At 37.3% G+C, this 26,368-nt stretch overlaps 1 protein-coding gene and 1 pseudogene across 6 annotated transcripts in view; both read right to left on the reverse strand.

The window, feature by feature from the left end:
- Positions 1-2,031: 2,031 nt before the first annotated feature.
- Positions 2,032-7,744, reverse strand: LOC112836124 (large ribosomal subunit protein uL1m-like; annotated as a pseudogene).
- Positions 7,745-15,101: 7,357 nt separating this feature from the next.
- DYNC1I2 (dynein cytoplasmic 1 intermediate chain 2) overlaps positions 15,102-26,368 on the reverse strand; it is a 53,253-nt gene continuing 41,986 nt past the window's right edge. For 4 of the 6 annotated variants that reach the window (XM_025850372.2, XM_025850399.2, XM_025850364.2 and 1 more), the window contains 3 exons: positions 19,772-19,912; positions 17,817-17,942; positions 15,102-16,039 (listed from right to left, as the gene is read on the reverse strand). In XM_025850372.2, coding sequence (XP_025706157.1) covers positions 15,926-16,039; positions 17,817-17,942; positions 19,772-19,912 — 381 coding nt within the window. In that variant the 3' untranslated portion in view covers positions 15,102-15,925. The remainder of the gene's footprint in view (positions 16,040-17,816; positions 17,943-19,771; positions 19,913-26,368) is intronic. The other 2 variants (XM_025850416.2, XM_025850390.2) reach the window with 1 other exon arrangement.

The raw sequence follows: 26,368 nt of genomic DNA on the forward strand, positions 1-26,368 counted from the left end.
TGAACAAAGTTATCTATTAGATCAGTTAAAAATAAGAAAAATGAAGGTTTTAATTTTACCTTCACTAGTCCCTCTCTGATGCTCTTCCTTTCTCTATGGATCAGAGTGTTTCAAACCTGTATCATTTTCTTCCCTCTAAAGAACTTCTTTTAATATTTTTTGCAAGACAGCTCTCCTGCCAAAAAATTCCTTCAATTTTTGTTTTGAGAAAATCTTTGTCTTCACTTTTGAAGACCACACTCTGGGTCCTAAAACACACTGAAAATTTTTACAGAATCGAAATCATACCATTCCTGCTTACTTTGAGCTGTGCTACAGAATTTTAGGTTGGTGGTTTTCCCCCCTCTCAACACTTAAATATTTACTCCTCTCTCTTCTTCCTTCCATGGTTTCTGCAAAGTTGGATGTTATTCTTAAATTATTTTTCACCTATAAGGTAGGTAGCAATTTGTCAGCTGCTGTTCAGGTTTTCCTACCCTGGCAATGATTCCCTTGGAGGTAACTGCTCCAGTAGGTTGTGGTTTTCTAGATTTGCCTGTCTCTCCCATTTGGGGGACAGTGGCTTGCACTTTGACCTCACTTCCCTTATGGATCTAGGAAGAGCTGTTTGTTCAGCTTTTTGCTTGCTATTAGGACAGAGTAGCAACTTCTAAACTTCTTACATGCAGGACTGGAAACTGGAAGTCTAGAATTCTTAAAGTGATTTTTTTTTTCTGTCTTCATATATTCTTGTCAAAGAGAGGCCTGTTGCCAGTAGTGTTAACTTGTATATAACTTGTTTTCCTTAGCCTCTGGCAGTTTTTAGCATTTGTTCTGTAGTGTTGGTATTTTGAAATTTTCCTTTTCAGACATCATCTGGTTCTATACTGACTGGGGATGATCCCTTTAGAACCCAAGACTCCAGACCAAAGGAATGTCTTCCACTCGGTTTGTCTCTACATTTTCTCATTTATCTCCTTTCTGTTTAGGTAGATGTAATTTTTGAACCTGTCTCAGTACCTTTTAGCTTTCCTTCATACTTTCTCCATCTGTACTTCTAGGTTGAGTAATGGGAAACACCTTGTGATAATCCTGAGAGCTTTGCTCTTCAGCTGTATCCCTTGACTATTTGGTTTTTTTTTTTTTAATTTAATGGCTCTGATATCCTTCTATGCCTCTGGGATATTAAATAGAGTTCTTTATTCTGTGGATTAAAAAAAAATTTTTGTTGTTTGGGCCTTTCATATTATTGGCTTTCTTGAAATATTTCAGTGATTCATGGTTGCAGTTTATTTAGTTGCTCACTTTTGTGTTGCAGAGTTTCTTTTTGTGGATTTTTTCTTAAGATTTTATTTATTTGAGAAAGTACACAGGTGGGGGGGAGCGAGGAGCAGAGGGAGAGGGACAAGCAGACTCCATGCTGACCGTGGAGCCTGACGTAGGGCTTCCTATCAGGACCCTGAAATCATGACCTGAGCCAAAACCGAGTGGGATGCTTAATCGACTGAGCCATCTATTGGTGGATGGGAGCAGTGGGCTGTGCTGCCAGGTGAATATATGCCAGTATTTTGATTCTGGCATAGGGTGTTCTTCTCCTCTTGACAGTAGGCAAGTACCTGGGGGGCACTGCCCTGCTTCTCCAGTTCCAATGGCTTCACTTACTGTTATGTAATAGGCTGGGTATAGACATCCCTTCTACCTACCATTTGGCCCATGGTTGGGGAATGGGACTTACTTAGCTATTCTGCATCAACTCCCTAATGAATCACCCTGCCCAGCACCCATCGGTACCCTCCTACTCTCTGCATCTGTTGGTTCTAGGTTCTAACCCATTCCTCTGTTTGTAGTAGTCTTTACTGGTTTTGTGTTGTAGTTTCCTCATTTTATTTGCCTATAGCTTTGATTCCATCTGCCCTTTTTTAAAGAAATTATACAGTTTTGTAATTTTCTTTGTTGCTTCTTAATTCACTGAAAATAACTTCATAATATAACATTTTTAGGCATCTTTTTTTAATTATTATTTTTAAAGATTTTATTTATTTGACAGAGAGAGACACAGTGAGAGAGGGAACACAAGCAGGGGGAGTAGAAGAGGGAGAAGCAGGCTTTCTGCAGAGCAGGGAGCCCGATGCGGGGCTCCATCCCAGGACCCTGGGATCACGACCTGAGCGGAAGGCAGACACTTAACGACTGAGCCACCCAGGCGCCCCTAGGCATCTTCTTTGTTACTTTCTGTGGTTTCTACTTCTTTAGACAACAATGGCTTGATCTTTAGCAACAAACCTTCACTTGTTGAAGTATGAAGGAAAGCTCGTACCACGAAATGTCCCACGAAAGGTCCCAAACTGAGTGGTCTGTGCTTACAAACATCACTGATAACTGCTGGCAGATTCGCAGCTATCTGGTCACTTAGCGTATCCAGTGCTGCTGTTTTGGTCTCGAGAAAGTTCTCCCTTTCTTCGTCTACTTTAATTTCATGTCTAATTTTAAATAATTCAAGCATTTTGGGTATGTCACGGCCAATGGAATTTCCAGTTAGTTTTGGAAATTTTTTTTTCAGCTTTTTCTTTAATGGATTAAGCTCGGGCATTATTTCTGGAACAGCTACATAAAAGTCTGATTGAATTTCATCATCCAAAATCTTCCAAATTAGATTAATAATTCCTCCTGCAAATGCAGCTCCACTTTCTTCTGCTATTTTAATCTCTGATGAATTCCTTGTAAATATAGCAACTTTACTGATTTCTGAAACGAATGGGTATGGAAAACAACACTGGCAAATGGCTCCACTTTTTTTTCTTCCCCAGTGCCACATCCAGTGTCAAATCAAGATAAACACCTTACTGTAGATTAGTAAACCCTAGAGTTTAAAATTTCTTAAGTAACTGAATAGTTTCTCCACCACCTATATCTGCCTTGGATATAAGTGCTTTAAGTAGACATCATCCTCAGGTTTGCTTTCCATAAAGGAGTAGAACTATTTTTCTATTTCATCTTTTTTCTCATCTGATGCTTTGTCTTTCACACCTTTTTTTTTTTCTTTGCAGGCTTTGCAGCAGCAGCAAAATGTCTGCTGGGCACCTGAACATACACGGAACAAGGATAAAGAGGTGTCTGATAAGCCGTCTTGGAAAGACTATACTTTTGATGATGTATCAAAACTCTACTGAGGCACCTTATGGCGGCCACCATGTTGACCTTTCCCGATTCCATCTGCTTTTGACGTTTCTGGCATTTTTCAAAATGTCTACTTTTGCTAGCTCCTATTTTTCAGTGCTGTAGCAGATTTTATTTTTCTTCTGCTTTAGCACTTTATATAGGATTTAGCATTGAGAGGGATAGTAGGTGGTTCTGTCTGCCATCTTGATCCAGTCTACCACTTTAAGAAAACAGGACAAAAATTCTTTTGTAGCCTTTCTTTTATTCCAGTTAATTTCCTTGAAAATAACTAGTGTTACAGTGGCTCCTGGGATGGTCCTCTAGTTATAAAATATATTGTACTATTATCATTCACAGAAAGTACTGTTTACAAGGAACTACTGAAATATCAGCTCTTTGCTCTCAAACATGCACAACTTTGTGATGCACCTATCAATACTAAAAAGCAGTTCCGAGAATACTCTAAGGGATCATGAAATAGTTTGTGATAATTGATTTTATTTGCATTGAAAGATTAGGGATAATAGAACTATCTTAAAAACTACTCAGTTGATCAGGATCATAGTGTAAAATGTTCTTTTTGTCCTTTTTTAACAATGAATTATTAGACATGCATCCGTGAACAAAAGCACTGTTGTGGGAGTTGTAGAAATGAGCACCATCTGCCAAGGGACCTGGGAGGAGTCTTGCCCACCTGCACATCCAGTAAGAGGCAGGCAGACCTTGTTACAGGCTGTAGGACCAGCAAAACTGCCTCAAAACTTCTTGCTGCAATAAGGGACAAACCTGGAGAGTGCTGTCCTAGGTGGATATGAATGGATGACAAAGAATTCACAAAAATCCAGACTTCCCAAGAGGAGATTCCAGCACAACATGGGAGCAAAAAACACAAGTTTGGTTCAGTTAGGCCTATAAGAGGAACTTTCACAAAGCAACACTGCACAGGGCTGAACTACCCAGCAGTGGTAACTCCTCTCATGGGGGAAAGGAAAGCAGTGAGTGCCTGGCTACCCCAGTGCTGAGGGACCTTTATAACTGGGGCTAGGGTGGTCTGGGAAAGAGCGAAATAAGAATATCAAAGGACATTAAAGGAATGTAGTTCCTGCTGACAGTGCTCAGGAAGTCTGCCCACAAGCCTCTGGGCATGATTCACCCAAGTTTCACCCCACTGGGTCAGGTCCACGGGCACCTCCAATACCCCAAGGGCTAACCCAACATCTCCACCAACCCTGCAGTCAGCTCCTTGTACATGCTGGAGTGCAAATGCAACAGTAAGTTGAGTAAACACCATCAGAAAGACCAGGTTAGGTGGGCTAGGGAGAAACCACAAACTTGAGCTATAGCACCACCTTCTGGAAAATGAGAGGATTCTAGTAGGCACTGGTGAGCGCTAAGAACCAGGGAAGCCACAAAAGCTTAAGAATTCTTCCATAAGAGGGACAAGAAGAGTGTATGTATCCAGGTATATCTATACAAAAGCAGAGAAAACCCCAAATATAACAGCACCAATGAATAGTATACCCCATCTGAAGGCAACTGGTAAAGATTTAAGGAGATGTCAGCTACTTCAAATGTGAAAGGAGCAAGCCAAAATACAGGAACAGGAAAAATCAAGGAAACACATCATCACCAAAAGAAAATAATTTTCCAATAACCATGCTCTCAAAAGTATGGAATTTTGTGATCTGATAATTCAAAATAGCTGTTCTGAAGAAACACAACGAACTACAAGAAAACTCAGACAATTCAATGTAATCATCAGGGGGAAAAAAATACATGAGCAAAATGAGTTATTTACCCAAGGGATAAAAATCATAAGGAACCAAAAAGAAATTCTGAAGGTGAAAAATTCCATGAATGAAATGAAAAAAAATGCAACAGAGAGCATCTGCAGCAGAATAAAAGCAAATGGAAGATGATAGAATAAGTGATTTAGAGGACAGGAATTTTGAAATAACACCGTGTAGAAAAAAAATGAATAAAAAATGAAGAAAGCCTGTGTGATTAATAGGATTCCATCAAAAGAACAAATATTAGAATAACTGGGGTTCCAGAGGAGAAGAGATGTAGAAGGGGGCAGAAAATAAAAGAAATAATGGTCAAGAACTTCCCAAAAATGGGGAGAGATTTGGACATCCACGTTCATGAAGCTAACAGGACACGCTAGGATCTTAAAGCAAAAAGACCTTCTCTAAGACACATTATAATAAAACTGTTAAAAAGCAAAGATAAAGAGAGAATCCTAAAAGCAGCGAGGGGAAAAAGCCTGTAACCTACAGAGAAACACCTGTTAGGCTATGAGCAGATTTCTCAGCAGAACTATAGGTCAGGAAAGAGTGGAATCAAAGTGTTGAAAGAAAAAAATTACCAGCCAAGAACACTCTATCTGGCAAAGTTATACCTCAGGTATGAAGGAGAAATATTTTCACACACAAAAACTGAGGGAGTTCATCACCACTAGTCTAGCCTTGCAGTAAAGAGTAAAACTCCTGAACGGAGTTCTTCAAGCTGAAAAGACACTAATCAGCAACATGAAGACACAGGAAAACACACTGGTAAAGATGTATATGCAGTGTATGTATATACAGTCAGAAAACTCTAATTCTGTAATAGGGTATTTGTTAACCACTTAACTATAGAATAAAGCTTAAAGGCGAAGAGTACTAAAAATGATAGCTACTATAATTTGTTAATAAACATTATAAAGAGTAAATAATGACTTCAAAATATAGAAAGGAAAAGCAAAAGGATGAAGCTTTTTAGGCAATTGAAGTTCAGTTGCTATCAGCTTAAAATGGACTATTTTACCTATGAGACATTTTATGTAAGCCTCATGGTAACCACAAAGCAAAAGCCTAGAATAGATTCACAAAAGATACAGAAAGGGGGAAAGAAAACATACCACCATGAAAGGTCACCAATTTACAAAGGTATGCAGAAACAGGGAAAAAGAAAAAATGGAAATATGAAACAACTGGGAACCAATTAATAAGATGGCATTAGTAAGTCCTTACCTATCAATAATTCTAAATATAAATGGGTTGAATTCCCTAAAAAGGCAGAGCAGCTGGAAGGATTAAAAAAAAAAAAAAACCCCAACTATATGCTGCCTACCAGAGACTCACTTCAGCTTGAAGGACAAAAAAACTCAAAGTTACAGGATAAAAATTAGCATACAGAATCAGTTTCCATGTCTATACACTAATACTGAAACATCTCAAAAAACAAAGCTATCCCATTTACAATAAAATACTTAGGAATAAATTTAACGAAGGATGTGAAAGACCTGTGCAATGAAAACTACAAGACTTTGATGAAAGACACTGAAGTCGCAAACAAATGGAGAGATACCCCATGCTCATGGGTCAGAATTAATATTATTAAAATTCTATGCTCCCCAAAGCCATCTACAGATTGGACACAAACCCTATCAAAATTCCAATGGCATTTTTCAAGAATTTGAATAATCCTAAAATTCGAGACCACAACTAGCCAAAGCAATCCAAAAAAAGAAAGAAACCAGAGGCATCTCACTTCTTGATTTCAAACTCTGCTACAAAGCTATAGTTAAAACAGTAATGGTACTGACGTAAAAACAGACACAGAGACCAGTGGAACAGAGTAGAGAGCTCAGACATAAACCCTTGCGTACACAGTCAACTAATATTTGACAAGGGAGCCAAGAATATTCAGCGGGAAAACAAGTTCAACAAATAGTGTTGGGAAAACTGGATAACCACATGCAGAAAAATGAAATTGGACCCGTTATCTTACACCACTCACAAAAATTACTCAAAATGGATTAAAGTGTTAGAAGATCTGATCCTGTAAAATTCATAGAAGAAAACAGGGAAAAAGCTCCTTCAATTGGTCTGTGCAATGATATTTTGGATATGACCCCAAAAGGACAGGCAGCAGGGGCAAAAACCAACAAGTAGGATTACATCAAACTGAAAAGCTTCTGCATAGCAAACAAATAAAAAAGAAAAGGCAACCTATGGAATGGGAGACATCTGCAAATCATTTATCCAGTAAGAGGTTAATATTCAAAATACATAAAGAACTCATACAATAACAAAACAAAAAAATCCAATTAAAAATGGGCATAGGAACTAAATAGACATTTTTCCAAAGACATAAATGGCCAAAAGGTACATGAAAAGGTGCTCAACATCACGAATCATTAGGGAAATGCAAATGAAAACCACAATGTGGTATCACATACCTTACTAGAATGGCTATCATCAAGAAGACAAGAGACAACAAATGTTGGTGGGGATGTGAGCGTAAAGAAATGCTTGTACATTGTTGGTAGGAATGTAAATGGGTGCAGCCAATATGGAAAAAAATTATGGAGGTTCCTCAAAAATTAAAAATAGAACTACCATATCATCCAGCAATTCCTCTTCTGGATATATATCCAAAGGAAATGAACAAAGGATTTCAAAGAGATATTGCACTACTATGTTTACTGCAGCATTGTTCGCAATAGCCAAGATATGGAAACAATCTGAGAGTCTATCTAAACAGATGAATGGATACAGAAATTATGGTACACACACACAGCAATATTATTCAGCCATGAGAAAGAAGCAAATCCTGCCATTTGTGACAACATGGATGGATACTTGAAGGCATTAATACTAAGTGAGATAAGTCAAACACAAATACTATATGGTATTACTTATATGTCTATTCTAAAAGAGCCAAATTCGTAAAAGCAGAGGGGCGCCTGGGTGGCTCAGTTGGTTAAGCAACTAGTTGACTCTTGGTTTCAGCTCAGGTCATGATCTCATGATCTCAGGGTTGTGAGATCAAGCCCTGTGTGGGGCTCCATGCGTAGCATGGACTCAGCTGGGACTCCCTCTCCCTCTCCGCTCCTACCCCCTGCTCGCTCGCTCTCTAAAATAAATCTTTAAAAAAAAAAAAAAAAGCAGAGGATAGATTGGAGGTTATCAGAGGCTGGAGGGTGGGGTAATTGGGGACATATTACTTAAAGATACAGACTTGGAGATCTAATGTACAGCATAGTGATTACAGACAATACCATATTATAAATTTCAAAGTTGCTAAGAGGTTAGATCTCAATTGTTCCCACCACAAAAAATTATAATTATGGGACTGATAGAGGTATTAGCTACCAGTGTTTATATATATACACACACACACGTTATACCTGTTTATATATTGTAATATATAAGTATTTCAAACACCGTGGACACCTTAAACTTACACAATCTTATATTTTAATTATATCTTTAAAAAAACCCAACAAACTACTCAGTTGACTTTAGGAGAAAAGGCCCAGCACTGCCCTTAGCTGCCTCATCTTAGAGGGCCTCTTAAAAAATCTATGCCTAGGCCCTCCTGTAGCTGTGCCCCTGAGGGCAGAGACTACAGGGCCAACAGGATATCCCCACCTGGAGCCCATCTAATTCCTTTAAAGACCATGTTCAAGGTACCTGAGACAAATTTCCTGCCTGAACAGCTCCGCTTCCAGGGCCTGCATGAGCCTCTTCACCCAGGTCCATCTTCCCTAAAATGCACCCCTAAATCTATAGGGTGGCCAAGAGGTGGCTATTTTCCAGTAGTTCAAAATTTAGGCATGTAGGCTCAAGAGTCCACAAAAGTTCCTTTGAGGCCTGTCATTCACAGAACAGGTAGAAGAGGAGGAGAGGAATGGGCTGTGGGGTGGTTCTCCTCTGCCTGCTACACTTTGACATGGAATCCTGAAAATTCTCAAATCCAAGCTATATGTACATGCTATGAACATAATTTAATAGCTTGTTTTTATAACAGTGAAATCTTTTGACCTACTGCTTCAGGGCCTGCTAATACTAGGGGAGGGCCTAGGAAGGAGAAAAGTAGTGATTGCTAAATGGATTTCAGGTACAGCCCTAGCTAACAGAGATGCCACAAGGGAGCCTGCTCAGTTGTAATTAAGTCACAGCTACTGCCATCATCTTCAGCCAGTGGAAACTTACTTTGTAGATTCCCAGAAGCCTTAATTGCTCTCTTTCTTACAGAGTTCTTTTACGGTCTTTTAATCATGTAGCATCGTAGGCTCATCTGAATAAAAAATGGACTTGTTGATCGGCTAAGATCATAAAGGCAGTGTAGTATAGTGGTTAAGAACACAGCTCTAAAATCAGGCTGCCTTGGTTTAGTGCGTCGAGAGTCACTTAATGTCCCCAGGCCTAGTGATATGCTGGACCCGGCTTGCACCAGCTGAATGAGAGCCCATTATATGTGTATATTCCCAATTCCATGTTCAGTGACAAACCACACTGGTAGTTTGCTACTGGCCCTGTGGGAAGGGAAACTGGCTACAAATCTGATCCACAGAAATTGGTTCAAATTAGTTTCCGCTTTTGTAAATTAGTAATCCTTTAAAATAGTTATAATTAGTAATCCTTTATAATAGTTCCCACATTATAGGGAAGCTAGAATAAATAAGAATATGTGTGTCACATATAATCATTTAGCAAGTACTCAAATGCTACCAGTTATTAATACTACATGGACAGAATGTACAAAGGCCAGTTCTTTATAAGGCAAAGGAAACTTTGGAAACAAAGAGATACATATTTCCATTAAGGATGAAGTGCTGATGCGAGATCTTTGAAAGTCACCTTCCCAATTCCATTTCTTTGAAACTTACTTCCTACTGGTTTTGTGGTCTCTGTCAATAGAGGAAGCAGGAGGGGAAAAAAAGAAGGGAATCCTAAGTGGTCAAGCCAGAAAGCCATGTGCGGTAAAGCAGAGATCTCAGAATTTCTAAGTGCTTGTTTTTAGCCTCTAACAGCCAAGAGCCCATAAACTTGTAGGAGCTACTGAAGAGCAGTTATTAAACCTGTTAAGAGTTACTTACTCATCACCTCCCATAATAGCAATGCCTCATATTTGTATAATTCTTCTTTTTCACACAGATTCTGGTTTAATTCCATAACAGCCCTGTGAAGCAGTAGATGAGGAAATAAGCTTAGAGAGGTGAAACCATTTGCTCAAAGTTATGATTAACTGAGTTTCAACACAGGTTGACTCTAAGTCCAAGACTCTATATTAGAAATACAAATCTCAGGACCACCATGTTTTGAAGGAGTTTCCCAACCAAACATTAGAATTTAGTAGTCAATTGTTTCCTATCAGTTGATAGAATTCCAACTAAGGTGCGACATCCTGATAGTCAGCTATAGCCTTCTTTGGGCTTTGGATCGATGTGGAGGTATTATTCCAGTTATTCTCGTTACACTATTACCACTGCAGCATTCATTTTACAATCGTGAGGATGAAGGTTTAGAGAGATGAGGAAGAAGAAAACCCAGGGCAGTCTTCTATGAATCACACTGTTCTCCTTGTCTGATTTTCAACACAAAATATAAGTCCTTTTTCTCAATTGATACCAATTCTACTCAAGTAGTCCCTGAGTTTCAGGAGGGGTAAGGCCATTTCTCTTGCCTTTGGAAAACTAAAGGTCCTCCAAAGCCATCTAATGACGCTCAATGTACTGACAGGTTCATGACTGAATCAAAAACATTATTGGAAATGAGGCCCCTTAGGAAGGACCTAGTCATTTTACCATGTTTCTTGCTCAACTGGCATTCATTAATGTCAGGTTTTGACTTATTTCAAAATCACATTTTGGACACAAGACAGCAGAGATCTGCCAATCCAGATGTGAGTTAGATAAAAGCTATTCCTGCAGGACTAATCTTAGGGCTTCCCCTAAGCCTAACAGCCACACACAGGTCAGGTCATCAGGACTGAAGCTCCCCCTTCTAGTGATCATCTTCCTACAGGGAGCACAAGTTATTTTCAAGGGGCCTAACCTTAGGGAAGAAGGAATGATACTATGTGAGTTACAACAGCTGAATAATGCTGTTCCCCAGATTTTTGTGGAAGTGATGAATTCCAGTTCTGCTAACATCTAGCTGGGTAGTCATGAACCAACTTTGTTTTCTCACTAACTTGAAAAAGGGGTTTCACGTGTTCTTTTCTAAGTCTCTAGATATCACAACCCATGTTATATGTAAGTAACATAAGAGCAACAGCTGAGTATAGGCTGGAAATTCAGAGTGGGTCATTTTTTTTCTATTTTCATAATTTGTAATTTTATCATAGAATGTAATAAAACATTCCTAGGAAAAGTATCACTGATTAAGGGCAATTTATATCCCTCAGTTCACTGCTACTCCTAAACATCTGAGGGTTAAATTATGCTGTGATGTCTCAGAATTAAAATAATATTTTCTTTAACACCAAGCCACTTAAATCCTTAGAAGATGTGCTCTTATTACATTGCACAGATGGCTACACAACATGGTCTCTCCATTTTTGTATTCTTAAAAAAAAAAATTAATACAATCCCTTATTTGTGTGGTACTTTATAATTTACAAATTTTCACATACACCATATCTCCTATAATCTTCACAGAAAGTGGATATTTTCCTCACTTAATGAGCATATTGACCCTTGTCCCAGGTGACATTACTGGTAATGGTGGTATCAGGAATAGATTTTGGGTCTTTTGAGCCCAGTGTTCTCTTTCTCATATACCAGCCACACTTCAGCATAGGAGATTTTGTTCCAAAGCATTTCTATTACTTTGTTCAGAAAAAACTTTTTTTAAAAATCTAGTACAAAAATTCACAAAAGATAAAATTACTTGCCATCAAAGCCTTACCGGTGGTATACCTGATTTCTGAAGTCACCAGAGGCAGGTCTCTGCATGCTCAGCACCACGTAGGTGTGTTCTACACCCTACACAATCACTGCCCCACAGCTTTCTGACCAAATCAAGTACATTAAAAGACAGGCATGACAATACATTACCAGAGACCTGAATAAATGACCTCACAAAGTGAAACAGACCTTTCTGAAAGCTTACCTGAGTGCAAGCTGTTCCATCCTCTGACTGGGAACTGGTAATGGAATATTAAGAAGCCAAAACTGAGATTCCTGCTATGAAACTAACAACACAAAATACTGTAATTTTAGAAAAGTTTGTAAAAGATGGCTGATTGGCTATGTTGAAACTATCAGTGGTTAGAAACTACATACTGAAAACTTAAAAACCTAAAATCCATTTGAACTTTAAGAAGTTGGGGAATTGCAAACATGGCAGGCAGAACGAATCCATACACCTAAAGTCCAACAAAAGATCCAGGAGCATTGGCCTATTGAGAAAAGCATTGCAATGTGATGACTATTCAAAGTCGTCCCGTTGGCATTCTGAGTTAGGATTGTAACGTCTTTTCAAAAAAATGTGTTTGTTATATGTGAAAAGGATTTTAAAAATACAACATATTAAGTATAAGCAAATTAGTACCTTTTGGGACAGTAAGATTAAAGAGATTGGTTAATGTTCCTAATTGTAATCCCTGAATTCAAAAGACATACTGAACATAGGTGTTCTTTTATTCTTATCTTTGGGGCAACTTTCAAATTCTTTGATAGCACTAGAAGCCCCCAGAATCTGTAAACCAGGTCTTTAACTAAATAATTTCCCAGCACTTTAAATGAGTCAAAAAGAAGAGCCCCACGTCTTTTTCCCAAACCTGTAAGGCCTTATTTGCCTATCAATCAGCAAGATGATAGCAGGAAAGCAAGAACTCCTTTCCTGTTTCTATGTAGATTAGAAAAAAAAAATCTGAGTGGGAATCTCATCACTAAATTATCAAATGAGGCAAAGCCAATGGCTTTTTACCCTAGACTTCGCCCAAGATTCAGACATGACACTAATGCCACCACCTTGGATGCTATGTCATGTTTCAAACAACTCAGTTCTCACAACCATCGAGCAGCTGGAGCTGTAATAGGAGATCCATCCTCTCCAATATATACCTAATTGTAGAGCTTTTCCTATTTAGAAAATATCACAGTACCAATGTTGAAATACCAAGATTGTGGAAAAGATTTAAAAAGGCATTGCCCAGTAGAATGGGACGATGAAAAATCACATGCTTCATATCAGATTTTCTTTCATTCATTCAAGCCCTTCCTTTCCACATGGTTCAAGAGGAAGAGGTTACAGTCTAACAGTTTATTCAGTACTAGTACAAAAGAGAATGAAATCAGCATTCTTAAAATATTGCAAGACTAGGATCACTCCTAATACTACTTTCCTTTAGTTCCTTCCCCCCTAAATTTTAAGTCATCCGTTCCTTCCAAGATACAGTATGTCAGCATTACTGCAACAATATTTTATATCTAAAGATTTTCTAAACTTTGTAGGGAATTGAATCTATAAGCATGTAGACTCTACCAACGAATTTTTGTGGGGTTTTTTTTTGCCTTAATTATACCAAAAATTATTTCTGAGACTTAGTGTAAACTAATTAAACTGAGTATTCTTCCTCAACACAAACAAGAATAACCAATAATCTTTAATTTCTCGTTCAAAAGATAATAACCAAACAATAAACAAAATAAGAAATTAGCCTGAAAGCTATGGCTTGTTTCCCATTCAGCAAAAAAGTATAACTGGTAATGAATAAGGTACAATTTCCATAACTCGATATTTTTGAAAATTTTAAGGTTTTCATTTGTAAAAGAGTAAAGAGCTATGCTACACTTTTCTAAGCCAGCTTGACTTGTCAGAAGATTTTACATCAATATTGACGGTCTTAGTTCTTCCTTTTTGCCCTATCATATACTCAACCTTAAAGGGCAGTTACTCACATTAAATTTATGTGTTCTTAAAAATGTAGACTAAGTTATATGGGCAAAGGTCCACATTGCATTTGGGGGCTGGGGTGGGGAGGGAGAGAAGTTATTCCTCAAAAACAAAAATTCTGGTGCTAAGTATTTTACTTACCAATTTTATTCTTTCACAATTGAACACATCAATTTTAGTCCAATGAGCATCTGATTTGTCACATCTCTTGATTTCCAACCTTAGTTATAATGATGTTTTCCCTTTTCCTAATCCTTTTTACAAACTGATGACAAAACGTAATAACCAGGGGGTACCTGGTGGCTCAGTTGTTTAAGTGTCTGACTTCGGCTCAGGTCATGATCCCGGGGTCCTGGGATAGAGCCCCTCCTCGGGCTCCCTGCTCAGTGGGAGTCTGCCTCTCTCTCTCCCTCTCCCTCTGTGTGTGCTCTCTCTCTCTCTCACATAAATACAATCTTAAAACAAAAAAAAACAAAGACAGTGTGACCGCTGAAATCAAACTTCTGACTCATAGACATTGCTACCATGAGCTAACTTGAGATGTTTGCCTACTAATATAAAAAACTTAGCTTTGATATATAATAGGCAATTATGGGGTGCTAATTTGTGAAAACTGAATATATAAAAATGGAGAATTGCCTGAAGTAATTACAATCAATAATTTTAGAGCTGGAAGGAAATTTAACAATCATCTAATCCAAACTTAATTCCTAGATGAAAAGAATGAGGCACAAACAGATGGAAAGACTTGGCTAAAATCACACTTCTCATGAGTGCCAGAGCTAGAACTAAAGTTGGGTCTAATATTCCTAGGTGATTATTTTTACATTACACAATACTCATATAGTTTAGAAATTTTATTATTTGGAAATTTATCTTCCAACAGATCTTTGTTAGAATTGTAAAACAACAAAAATGTTCAGATTCTGATATCTATTTTTCCTTCCTAGTTCATGTTCTGTTGAATAAACTTTAGAAGGATAAGAGGTTAGGATCAAGGAAATGGACAATTTAAAGTGGATAAAATACAGATCTGATCATGCTTTCCTCTAATTCTGAAATAGGTTGATTTCAACATTCATGCTTAGATATTTGTCACTTACCTTTCAGACTTGCTTATACAAGGTTGTATGGTAACAGATCTCAAGATGTGGAGTTGATTCAATGACAAAGTTCATTTGAACACTTTTCCTTCATAGCTACTATTGCAACCATGAAATCAATTTCTCTCACAGGAGGTTTCAGTCTCAGAGAACTCACACACATAATAATCTCAATCAATGAAAATAATAGGCAGCTTTCTGTTTATTCTTTAGATGAACTACATCTCAGATGGAACGTAAATACGGGAGAAAAGCAAAAGTTAACCTAGGAGACATTTTTTCACTGACAGGTTAAACATCAGTCCATAATTCATCAAGAGATCTACATTATAATGTATGGCATATTTAAGACACAAAACTTCATGAGACTTGAGGTGGCTGCTTACAACAAGAGCTTAAAGAAAGATATGGGAAAAAAGACACTTTATAAAAGGGATGGGAAAATTAAAATCTCAAGGCTAAATCAAAATGAAAATCTGAAAAGTTAAAGCATATTTGTTTTTATTTATAGACAGTTATCACATGAATTATAAAGAAGAAAAAGGATATTAGAATGGAGCTTGGGTAGATGTATGCATGCTATGGCTAAGAATAAGCAATGTTCTCACATGTTATGGTTAGTGAGGACAGTGTCAGTATAACAGGGAATTGTGACTATTTAAAAATATGCAGAACTGATTTAATCTGTACTTTAGAAATAACTTATATAGTGTTATAAGTTGAAAAGAATTCAAAAGAATAATACCAAATATACACCTGTGTATAAGAATTCAGAAAAGGCTGCAATCTGTAAAGTCAATCAGCTGTATTAAAAATGACACAAATCCAGAACAAGATGCATGTTATATAAAAAGGGACATTGTAAGATTTACTTGCTGCATTAAATCCATGGTAAATCCACAAAATTTCCTTTTAATTAACATTTAGACAGAAACATGCAAATAGTCTTAGGTTCTACTTAGAGACTTCCCCAAATCCTCTAAGGCTACAATATCCCCCTTTCAGGAGCTAAGCAGGTATTCGGGTAGCTGCTTCCTCCTCTGCATCAGCTCGGTTTGCATTAATTTCTGCAAGTGTTCGGCCGAACCGTGCCCATTCATCATTTCGGGGGACAGCAATCTGCTGTTAAAAGAAAGACAACGTTTTATGTACACTGAAATAAATGATTATCTTACCCAGTATTTCAGTTTGTTTTCAAATAATTTTTCCATTAAAAAGTAATAATTGATGTAAATGGTCTTTCCATAATTACAGGGACTATAACAATGCTTTACAACACATTTCAAAACAAAAGATGATGTTTGGGAAGTGTGTTGTGACAGCCTCAGAAATGCTTTTGCTGTTATCACCATCAGTACATGAGAGAATAACAATGATACTCTGTAAATATAATTCCTATGTACTATCTCACAGATTTTGCTGGTTGGGAGGAATTCCTTAAAATTTTTTACTTCTTGCACTGTTCAAATATGAAATAGTTTTTGAAGCATGCTTCAAAGAGCTGGTTTCTTAGGAGTATTTATTTTTGTTTGGAGCATAACTGTTTTTGGTATCTTAATCCCTTCATCAGAAGGTACATTATCTCTTACCACTTCAGTGATCTACAAATAGCTAAAGGGGAAAAGAGGCTCATGATGCTTTTGCCTCCATGAAGCATCCAATGACCAAAAGTTTTTGATAATTGTCATCATGATATTGGTGAAATCTCGACACTGCCATGGTAGGGCACAAACCACTCAGTATAGCCAATGAATGTGCCCACTTCTTAATCTACCATATTAGATTAGATTGGATAGTGATATCCAATAGCTACCAGACACAGATGACTATTCACATTTAAGTTACTTAAAATGAAATAAAATATAACTTTAGTTCCTTCGTTGTGCTAGCCACATTTTTTTTTGAAAGATTTTATTTATTTATTTGACAAGAGAGACAGCGAGAGGGGAAACACAAGTAGGGGGAGTGGGAGAGGGAGAAGCAGGCTTCCCACGGAGCAGGGAGCCTGATGTGGGGCTCGATCCCAGGACCCTGAGATCATGACCTGAGCCGAAGGCAGACGCTTAATGACTGAGCCACCCAGGCGCCCCGCTAGCCACATTTTAAGTGTTTGATAGCCATATGTGGCTAGTGACTACTCGATTAGTGCAGATACAGAGCAATTCCATCTGCATGGACTGTTCAATTGGCTATTCTAAATGATTCAATCTACCTCCCTCCAGATCCAATTACTAGAGGCCATAGGGTGTCCAGAGGGGATGGGGAATCATAAGACATAGCAAAAGAAACAGTGACTAAGGCTTCTTTTAGCTAGGGCTAAAAAGAAGGAAACCACTCCTGAACATTGTGTACAGCCAACCCAAGTACAAAAGATGACACAGAGATGCAACTTATCCTGCTGGATTCAATGATAATGGCTTTGCAACAAGGTTCACAAGTCAAGATTCACATTTCACACAGTCATCAAATAACTCTCAAAAATACTACTTTTGATTTCTACTACCTGGCCCAAACAAGTCTACAAATACAGAAAAATAAGAACTTAAATCTGTAAAGCCCCGAAGTCCATAACACAAAGTCTATAACTCAACCATAACTCCAAATTTCTTCTTCTTGAAGAGTTTCTAATTTCTAGTAATTTATGCTTCAAGAAATAGGGTACTTCCAATGTATGATATTATTCTCAAAATCTGTTGCATGGGGACACAGAACATCCAGTTTAGAAAGAAAATTAATCTTAAGAGTTGCTTCTGTCGTGGAAAAAGTTTTATCTTTACAACCATATGGTTTATACCACTCATGAACCTCAAAAGACTAGTTTTAACCACAAAGATACCATAATTACAATGCGCTGAAAGCTAAAAAGATGTATCAAAATTATAGGCAGTGAGCCCCATACCTCTCCCACGTCATATATGACAATCTGTCCTTCAGAGTCACCCACAGCAATCTCTCTTCCAGAATGGGTCCATCTTACACGATTAAGAGCAGGATTCCCCTCCACAGAAATGCTGGCAGTTGGCACCTAAAGTCATTTAAAATATAGTGCAGTGTTAAAAGTTTGATTTCTATAAACATGTAAAACAGTAACTCTTTCCTCCAATCAGGCTACGTTTTTTAAAACAAAGATGAAAATAAAGAATTTTCCCAACTTTCTTCCTGTTCAGTGATACATTATGAATGACATTACAGTCAGTCCTTGAAAATGGTTTGGGAAAATAACTTAAGTTCTTATATAAGAAATTCTCACATGACTGGATACATACATCATTTTGAAAGATCTTCTCTTTAATAAAGGATTCTTTGTTGTTATTTTAACTTTTTTAAGAAATCAAGCTGTTTGAAAACAGATGGCCAAAACCCCATTTTAAAGAAACATTTCAAAAGCCCTCATAAACAGATTAGGATTCAATTTTAGAGGACAGAAATTACTTTTGTAGCTTGTGACTCTGTCAGCTGAAACCTGTGATTTGATCCACAGTTCCTAGAAACAGTTCATACTGAAGGTGCAGTATGGGTTTTTCCAAAGCTCTTGTTCCCTGTAGAACAGGGTAGGATGATAGCACCAAGACAACGGCACCACCTCCCCGGCATCTGACTGTACTTCTCTTATGCCGAAGAAAAAGAGGTTTATTTGCCACACACAGCGCAAACATCCAATGTTTGACTCAGACTGGAAGCACAATAAAATTTTTGAAACCTGATTAAAAATAATCCTTTTAATTGACACTAGTCATCCCCAGATGACTAATTTAACTCCTAGAATGCCAAAACTGTTACAGAGAAAAACTGTAATTTAGACATATTCTTTGAATTAAGGATTATAGAAAAGATCTAAATTTAAGTGTAACCACAAATCTCAAACACCAAAACCCAAACTAAAAAAATGCAATTGGTACCATTCTAGGTAACTATAAAAGTATAATTAAGCTCAACCATCTAGTCAGGGCTTAATACTTTTTCCTAGGAGTATCTGAATGTTCCTCTTCAAACTACTAAACCAGGAGTTAGCACACTTAACTACTCTTACATTTCTAATACATAACTTCCTTGCCCTGTATAACCAACTATTTTACTTCGAGGGATTTGGATGGCTGCCACCAGAAATATGAAGAAATGTGGGAAAGAGTGGGATGTAGGGTAAGGCACCAAGAGACTTTCCCCTCAGTAACTGTTTCTGACAGAACTGCTAAAACATTACTTCTTACCACCTCATATCAACACAGAATTCAAGGAACATTTTAAGCCTAAGTTGGTAAAAATGCACATACCTAAAAATAAGTAATAGTTATAGTTAAATTTCATTGCCAATAAGTGATTTTAGCATAGTAATTAGGAAATTTTGTGGTTTCTATATTCATTTCATAGTAACAATAATACTGTTTTCAATCCTTCATCAAACAAGTCATCAATGCATTTTTCTTTCATTTAAATAAGTCAGGCTAAAACTAATGTTTATGGATGATAATACAATTCTGTCAAGGCTAAGAGATAATTTAGAAATTCAGAATTAAGGTTACCATACTTCAACAGTCTGAAACTATCTGCTTTACAGCCTGCGAGTGAAAACTATCCCAGCTGCCTTATGAATGAGACTTTGCCAGGACATTACAGACATGATAGTGCTTTTCAGAAGTAAAAGGAAATGCCCCAGTACTCTTGGCAACATTATTTCTCCCTTCAGCATGCATGCTGTTTATTATTAAGGGTACAAAGCTTATTTGGTTTCTTTTTGATGAAGCTACAATCACCGAGCCCTTTCACATTCCTTGGGATAAAAGGAATTTCACAAATTATTCAATAAATCTCCAATTTTCTATTTTTCAATGCAATTTTTGTTATTTTCCTGCTCACCTCTGTGTCATTATTGAGATTCCACAAATCCAGCCTCCCCATGCCATCCACACAAGCAAACAGGGCTGGGTGGGTGGGTGACCACATAACATCATAAACATAGTCTGAATTATCTTCAAATGAATACAAAGGCTTGTTATTCTGAAAGGGAAAAGTTGATTCTTAGCATAGTCAAAATACAACACACATTCAATAGGTATGAATAACATTTTATGATATTTAACTCAGCCTAGAAAAAGTTCCTCTTAATTTGTTTCACTACAGAATTACCTGGAGTTATAAACTAAGAATCAACTATTGGATTGCAGTTTCTTTTTAACTTGCAGACACCATACTGTTTTAAAAAAGGAAAAGAATGTGCTTCTGACAGCCAGAGAAGAGAACAGAAGAGCCTCATCGCTGACAGCAGATACTCACTGGACAGTGTCAGGGAACACACTGAGTCTGAGAACAGCAGCAGAAACTAGGAGAGAGTTCCATGCAATTCTATTTATAAATAAGTGCAAGCAGACTCCAATGTGATATAAGTAAGGTCTAATGGTGCAGTTTGAGTTTTATAAACTCTCAAAATTAACAAACCAAAGCTCCCTTTCAAGACAAAGTCTCACCGAAGAGAAACTGCTGGGAGTAGAATCAAAGTTGTAGCAGAGAGCACAGCAGGGATAAAGGGAAAGAGAAGGCTCCAACAAAACTGGTGGAGAAAAGCAGAAAAGACACGTCTCGGAAAGTACAAGTTGGAGAGAGATAAATATTAACTTTGCAAAAAACACAGAAGGGAGAGCTTTAGCCTAGACTACAAAACTAGAAAAACTATCCTATGCCCATTCCCACCCTTCTAAAAGTAGAGAAAAACTCATTTCACTAGAAGACAATAAGCAACAAAAAAGGATCTTGGTCAAATCCCACACAAAGCTATTGTGGCAGATCTTCAATAATGGTGTCATGACAGTTAAATGGGAAAAGAATGGTAGACAAGATGGATTTGCACAAGCACAAGAATGAGGATGAACCCCTCCTTCCTCAAACCATAACACAAAAAGTACCTCAAAATGTACTGGAAGTCCTAGCCACAGCAATCAGACAACAAAGAGAAATAACAGGCATCCAAATCGGTAAGGAAGAAGTAAAACTTCCACTATTTGGCAGATGACATGATACTGTATATAGAAAACCTGAAAGACCACCAAAAAACTGCAAGAAGTGATAAACAAATTCAGTAAATTCACAGGATACAAAATCGATGTACAGAAATCTGTTGTATTTCTATACACCAATAATGAAGCAGCACAAAGAGAAATTAAGAAAGCAATCCCATTTACAATTGCACCCAAAATAGTAAGATACCTAGGAATAAACTTAACCAAAGAGGTAAAAGACCTGTACCCCCAAAACTATAAAACACTGATGAAAGAAACTGAAGATGACAAAGAAATGGAACACATTCCATGCTCATGAATTGGAAGAACAAATATTGTTAAAATGTCTATAATTTGAACCAAAGTAACCTACACACATTCAGTGCAATCCCTATCAAAATACTTTTCACAGAACTAGAACAAACAACTGTAAAATTTATATGGAACCACAAAAGACCCCAAATACCCAAAGATATTTTGAAAAAGAAAAGCAAAGCTGGAGGTATCACCATTCCAGACTCCAAGTTATATTACCAAAGCTGTAGTCACCAAAACAGTATGATACTGGCACAAAAATAGACACACAGATAAATGGAACAAAAACAGAAGACCCAAAATAAACCCCCGATTATATGGCCAATTAGTCTGCAACATACCAAGAAAGAATATCCAATGGGAAAAAGTCTCTTCAACAAATGGCACTGGGAAAACTGGTCAGATACGTGCAAAAGAATGAAACTGGACCACTTTCTCACACCATACACAAAAATAAATTAGAGTGGATTAAAGACCTAAATGTGAGACCTGAAACCATAAAAATCCTAGAAGAGAGCACAGGCAGTAACTTCTCTGACATCAGCTGTAGCAACTTTTTTTCTAGATATGTCTCCTGAGGCAAGGGAAACAAAAGCAAAAATAAACTATTGGGACTACATCAAAATAAAAATCTTCATAGTGAAGGAAACAATCAACAAAACTAAAAGGCAATCTATGGATGGGGTGCCTGGGTTGCTCAGTCGTTAAGTGTCTGCCTTCGGCTCAGGTCATGATCCCAGGGTCCTGGGATCAAGCCCCACATCGGGCTCCTTGCTCAGCAGGAAGCCTGCTTCTCCCTCTCCCACTCCCTCTGCTTGTGTTCCCTCTCTCGCTGTCTCTCTCTCTCTGTCAAAAAATAAATTAAATCTTAAAAAAAAAAAGGCAATCTATGGAATGGGAGAAGATATTTGCAAATGACATATGTGATAAATGGTTAGTATCCAAAATATATAAAGAACTTATACAACTCAACACCAAAAAGCAAATAATCCAATTTAAAAATGCAGAAAACATGAACAGACATTTCTCCAAAGAAGATGTCCATATGGCCAACAGACACATGAAAAGATGCTCATCATGACTTATCAACAGGGAAATAATCAAAGCTACAACGAGGGCCACCTGGGTGGCTCAGTCGGTTAGGCGGTTGACTTCAGCTTGGATCATGATCTCAGGATCCTGGATTGAGCCCCGCATTGGGCTCCTCACTCAGTGGGGAGTCTGCTTATGCGCCCCTCCCTCTGCTTGTGCTCTCTCAAATCAATGAATAAAATCTTAAAAAAAAAAAAAAAACCAAAAACATTGAGATATCACCTCACACCTGTCAGAATGGCTAAAATCAACAACACAAGAAACAGGTGTTGGCGAGGATGTGAAGAAAAAGGAAACCTCTTGCACCGTTGGCAGGAATGCAAACTGGCACAGCCACTGTGGAAAACAGTATGAAGTTTCTTCAAAAAGTTAAAAACAGAGGTAACCCTATGACCCAGCAATGACACTACTGGTATTTTCCCAAAGAATACAAAAACACGAATTCAAAGAGATATGTGCACCATGTTTATAGCAGCATATTTACAGTAGCTAAAATATGGAAGCAGTTCAAGTGTCCATAAATTAATGGATAGACACACACACACAAATATTATTCAGCCATAAAAAAGAATGAAATCTTACCATTTGCAATGACATGGGTGGAGTTAGAGTGTAAAATACTAAGCAAAATCAGTGAGTCAGAAAAAGACAAATACCATATGATTTCACTCATATGTGGAATTTAAGAAACAAAGGGAAAAAAAAGAGACAAACCAAGGAACAGACTCTTAACTACAGAAAACAAACTAATGGTTACTACAGGAAAGGTACATGGGGGGATGGGTTAAACAGGTGATGGGAATTAAGGAGTGCAGTTGTGATGAGCACCAGGTCGTGTATGGAATTGCTGATTCACTATATCATACACCTGAAACTAATATAACACTGTGCTAACTAACTGGGATTAAAATACAAACTTAAAAAAAGAAAAATAACTCAAAATGTATCACAAAACTAAAAGAGGTAAAACTATAACTCTTAGGAGGAAGCATAGGAGTAAGTTGTTGTGAGCTAGGATTTGCCAATGGTTTCTTAGATATGAAACCCAAAGCACAAACAACAAAAGAAAAAGTCAATAAATTGGGCCATATCAAAATTAAATACTCTTGTGCTTCAAAAAATACCTTCAAGAAAGTGAAAAGACAACATATACAATGGAAGAAAATATCTGGAAATCATATATTTGATAAGTAATTTATATCCAGAACACTTACAACTCATTTATTAAAAAAGGAAAATAAGCCAATCAAAAAATTGGGCAAAGAATTTGAACAAACATTTCTCTAAAGGAGATCTACAAACAGCAAATAATCATTTGACAAGATATTCAACATCATTATCCATCAGGGAAATGCAAATTGAATCACAAGGAGAGATCATTTCACACACTAGGATGTCTATAATAAAAAGGACAGATAATAGCAAGTGTTGGTAAGGAGGTGAGAAATCAGAACCCTCATACATGCTGATAGAAATGTAAATTAGTGCAGCTGTGTTGAAAAACAGTTTGTTACTCAAATGCTAATTAGAGTTAACATATGACCCAACAATTCCACTCCTAGGTATATACCCAAGAGAAATGAAAACATATATACACAACAAAAATGTACATGAGTGTTCACAGCAGCATTATTCACAACAGCCCAAAAGGGGAAACCTAAACATTCATTAACTAATGAATGGATAAACAAAAAGTGGTATATACATATAATGGGGATAGTATTTGGCCATAAAAGGAATGAAATACTGATACATGCCACACATGGATGAACCTTGAAAATATGCGAAGTGAAAGAAGCCAGGCACATTTTGTGATGCCATGAAATGTCTATAACAGGAAGTTCCATAGAAACAGAAAGTAGGTCATTTCCAGGAGCTGGGTGGAGGGAAAGGAGGAGTGACTGCTAATGGATTTAAGGTTTCTTTCTGAAATTCGAAAATGTTCTAAAATTAGACAGTGATGATAGTGCATATCTCTGTGAATCTAAGAACTGTACACTTTAAAAGGGTGAATTTTATAGTGTATGAATTATATCTCAATAACAGTTATTTTTAAAAAAGACATAAAGTGAATTTCTTTAAAAGTGATAGAAATTAACAAAGATATACCTATAAAAGCAGCCCCTAAAGAAGAAAACCAAAGCAATACTATAGAATACAAAAAATAGTAACTCAAGAGAACTCTCCTAAAATAAAAGACAGCTTGAAACTACATATTTAAGAGTATCCTGTGCATCTAGGACAATCAACCCTTTAAAGAAAAAGAAAAAGGGACGCCTGGGTGGCTCAGTTGGTTGAGCGTCTGCCTTCGGCTCAGGTCAGGATCCCAGCGTCCTGGGATCGAGTCCCACATTGGGCTCCTTGCTCAGCAGGGAGCCTGTTTCTCCCTCTGCCTGCTGCTCCCCCTGCTTGTGCTCTCTCTCTCTCTCTGACAAATAAATAAAATCTTAAAAAAAAAGAAAGAAAGAAAAAGAAAAAAAATTTGATCACCCAGGTTTTGTAAGACCAGGTCACAATTAAGGAAAAAAAAAATCAGATTGTCATCAGACTTTCTGACAACAATGCTTTTTGCCAGAAGACGACAGAATAATATATTTAAGGTAATAAAAAAAACAGTGTAAGTCATGGATTTTATATACAGCCAAACTGACCTCTGTAACCCAATAGGCTCTTGTGAATATGAGAATAATGCATCCACAAGCATGCTACTGCAAAATGAGCTTCAGATGACCAAAAAAACCTGAGGAGACAACAACATAAGGATAGGGAGATACCAAGTGATTCATGAGGGTAAACTCTTCTTTACAGAACTATAAACAATCTACAACTATACACAGCAGTATGAACAATACAGTAAGAATGCAAAATCTAGACTGTAAGAAACTCTTAACAGGACAACCAACCTGGTTTCTTCCTCAACAACAACAAAGCAAGAAGAGAGGGAAGGAAGCCCTATCTTAAGAGAGGAATTCAAAAGATGTGTCAATTGCAAATATATAGACCTCATTTGGATCTTGGTTCAAACAAATAAATAGTAAAAAAAAAAAAAATTAAATTGAACACTGATTGGCTATTTAATGAAACTAAGAAATCACTGTTTATTTTGGGGGGTGTAATATAGAGTATCCTAGCTATTTTTTAGAGATACATACTGAATATTTGTAGATGACATATCTGGGTTTGCTTTAAAATCCAGGGGTAGAGGGGCGCCTGGGTGGCTCAGTCGTTAAGTGTCTGCCTTCGGCTCAGGTCATGATCCCAGGGTCTTGGAATCAAGCCCCACATCAGGTTCCCTACTCGGCGGGGAGCCTGCTTCTCCCTCTCCCACTCCCCCCACTTGTGTTCCCTCTCTCGCTGTGTCTCTGTCAAAAAAAAAAAAATCTTTAAAAAATAAAATAAAATCTAGGGGTAGGGAGGAAATGTACATGAACTGTCTCAAACAAGATGGGTCATGTGTTGATAACCATGGAAGCTAGGTTGGGTACCATGGCTTCATTATACTCTTCTCTTTGATTTTGTATCTACTTGGAATTTTTCATAAAAAAGACTTTTAAAAATATTTAAAATTTTCATTCAGATATTATAGTAAATGTCAAGAGCATGACTTAATAGCCAAAAATGTTTGCTTGTAATTAAGAAATTTTTCACAAAACTTAAAAGTAAGCTAGAAACTGAAACTAAGAGGTTTTTTTCCCCTCTCAAGATCACTACTTTCTATAACACTCTTTGGCAACAATGCCAAGTGAAGTCTCACTCTGAAGTAGTGGTTTTCAACATAGGATGGGCATCGCATTCATCTGTAGAGCTTTTTAAATTCCAGATGCAGCCACCCCCATCAGACAATTCATCAGTGTTTCTGGTGTTGCTGCACTAGTGATTCTGATGCACACCATGATTAAGAGCCACCATGCTAAGTTATATTATTCCTGAGGTAATAGTGTACTTCCTCAAGAACATCCCATTTTTAGACAATTTTATGGTCTCCAATCAAGGACTTAAAACAGTTGTTCAAAATCAAAATCATGTTCACATGCTCAACTCTGTAAGCATATAT

Source organism: Callorhinus ursinus, unplaced genomic scaffold (assembly GCF_003265705.2).
Source record: "Callorhinus ursinus isolate GAN/ISIS: 27379988/994484 unplaced genomic scaffold, GSC_fseal_2.0 scaffold2, whole genome shotgun sequence".
NCBI lineage: Eukaryota > Metazoa > Chordata > Mammalia > Carnivora > Otariidae > Callorhinus > Callorhinus ursinus.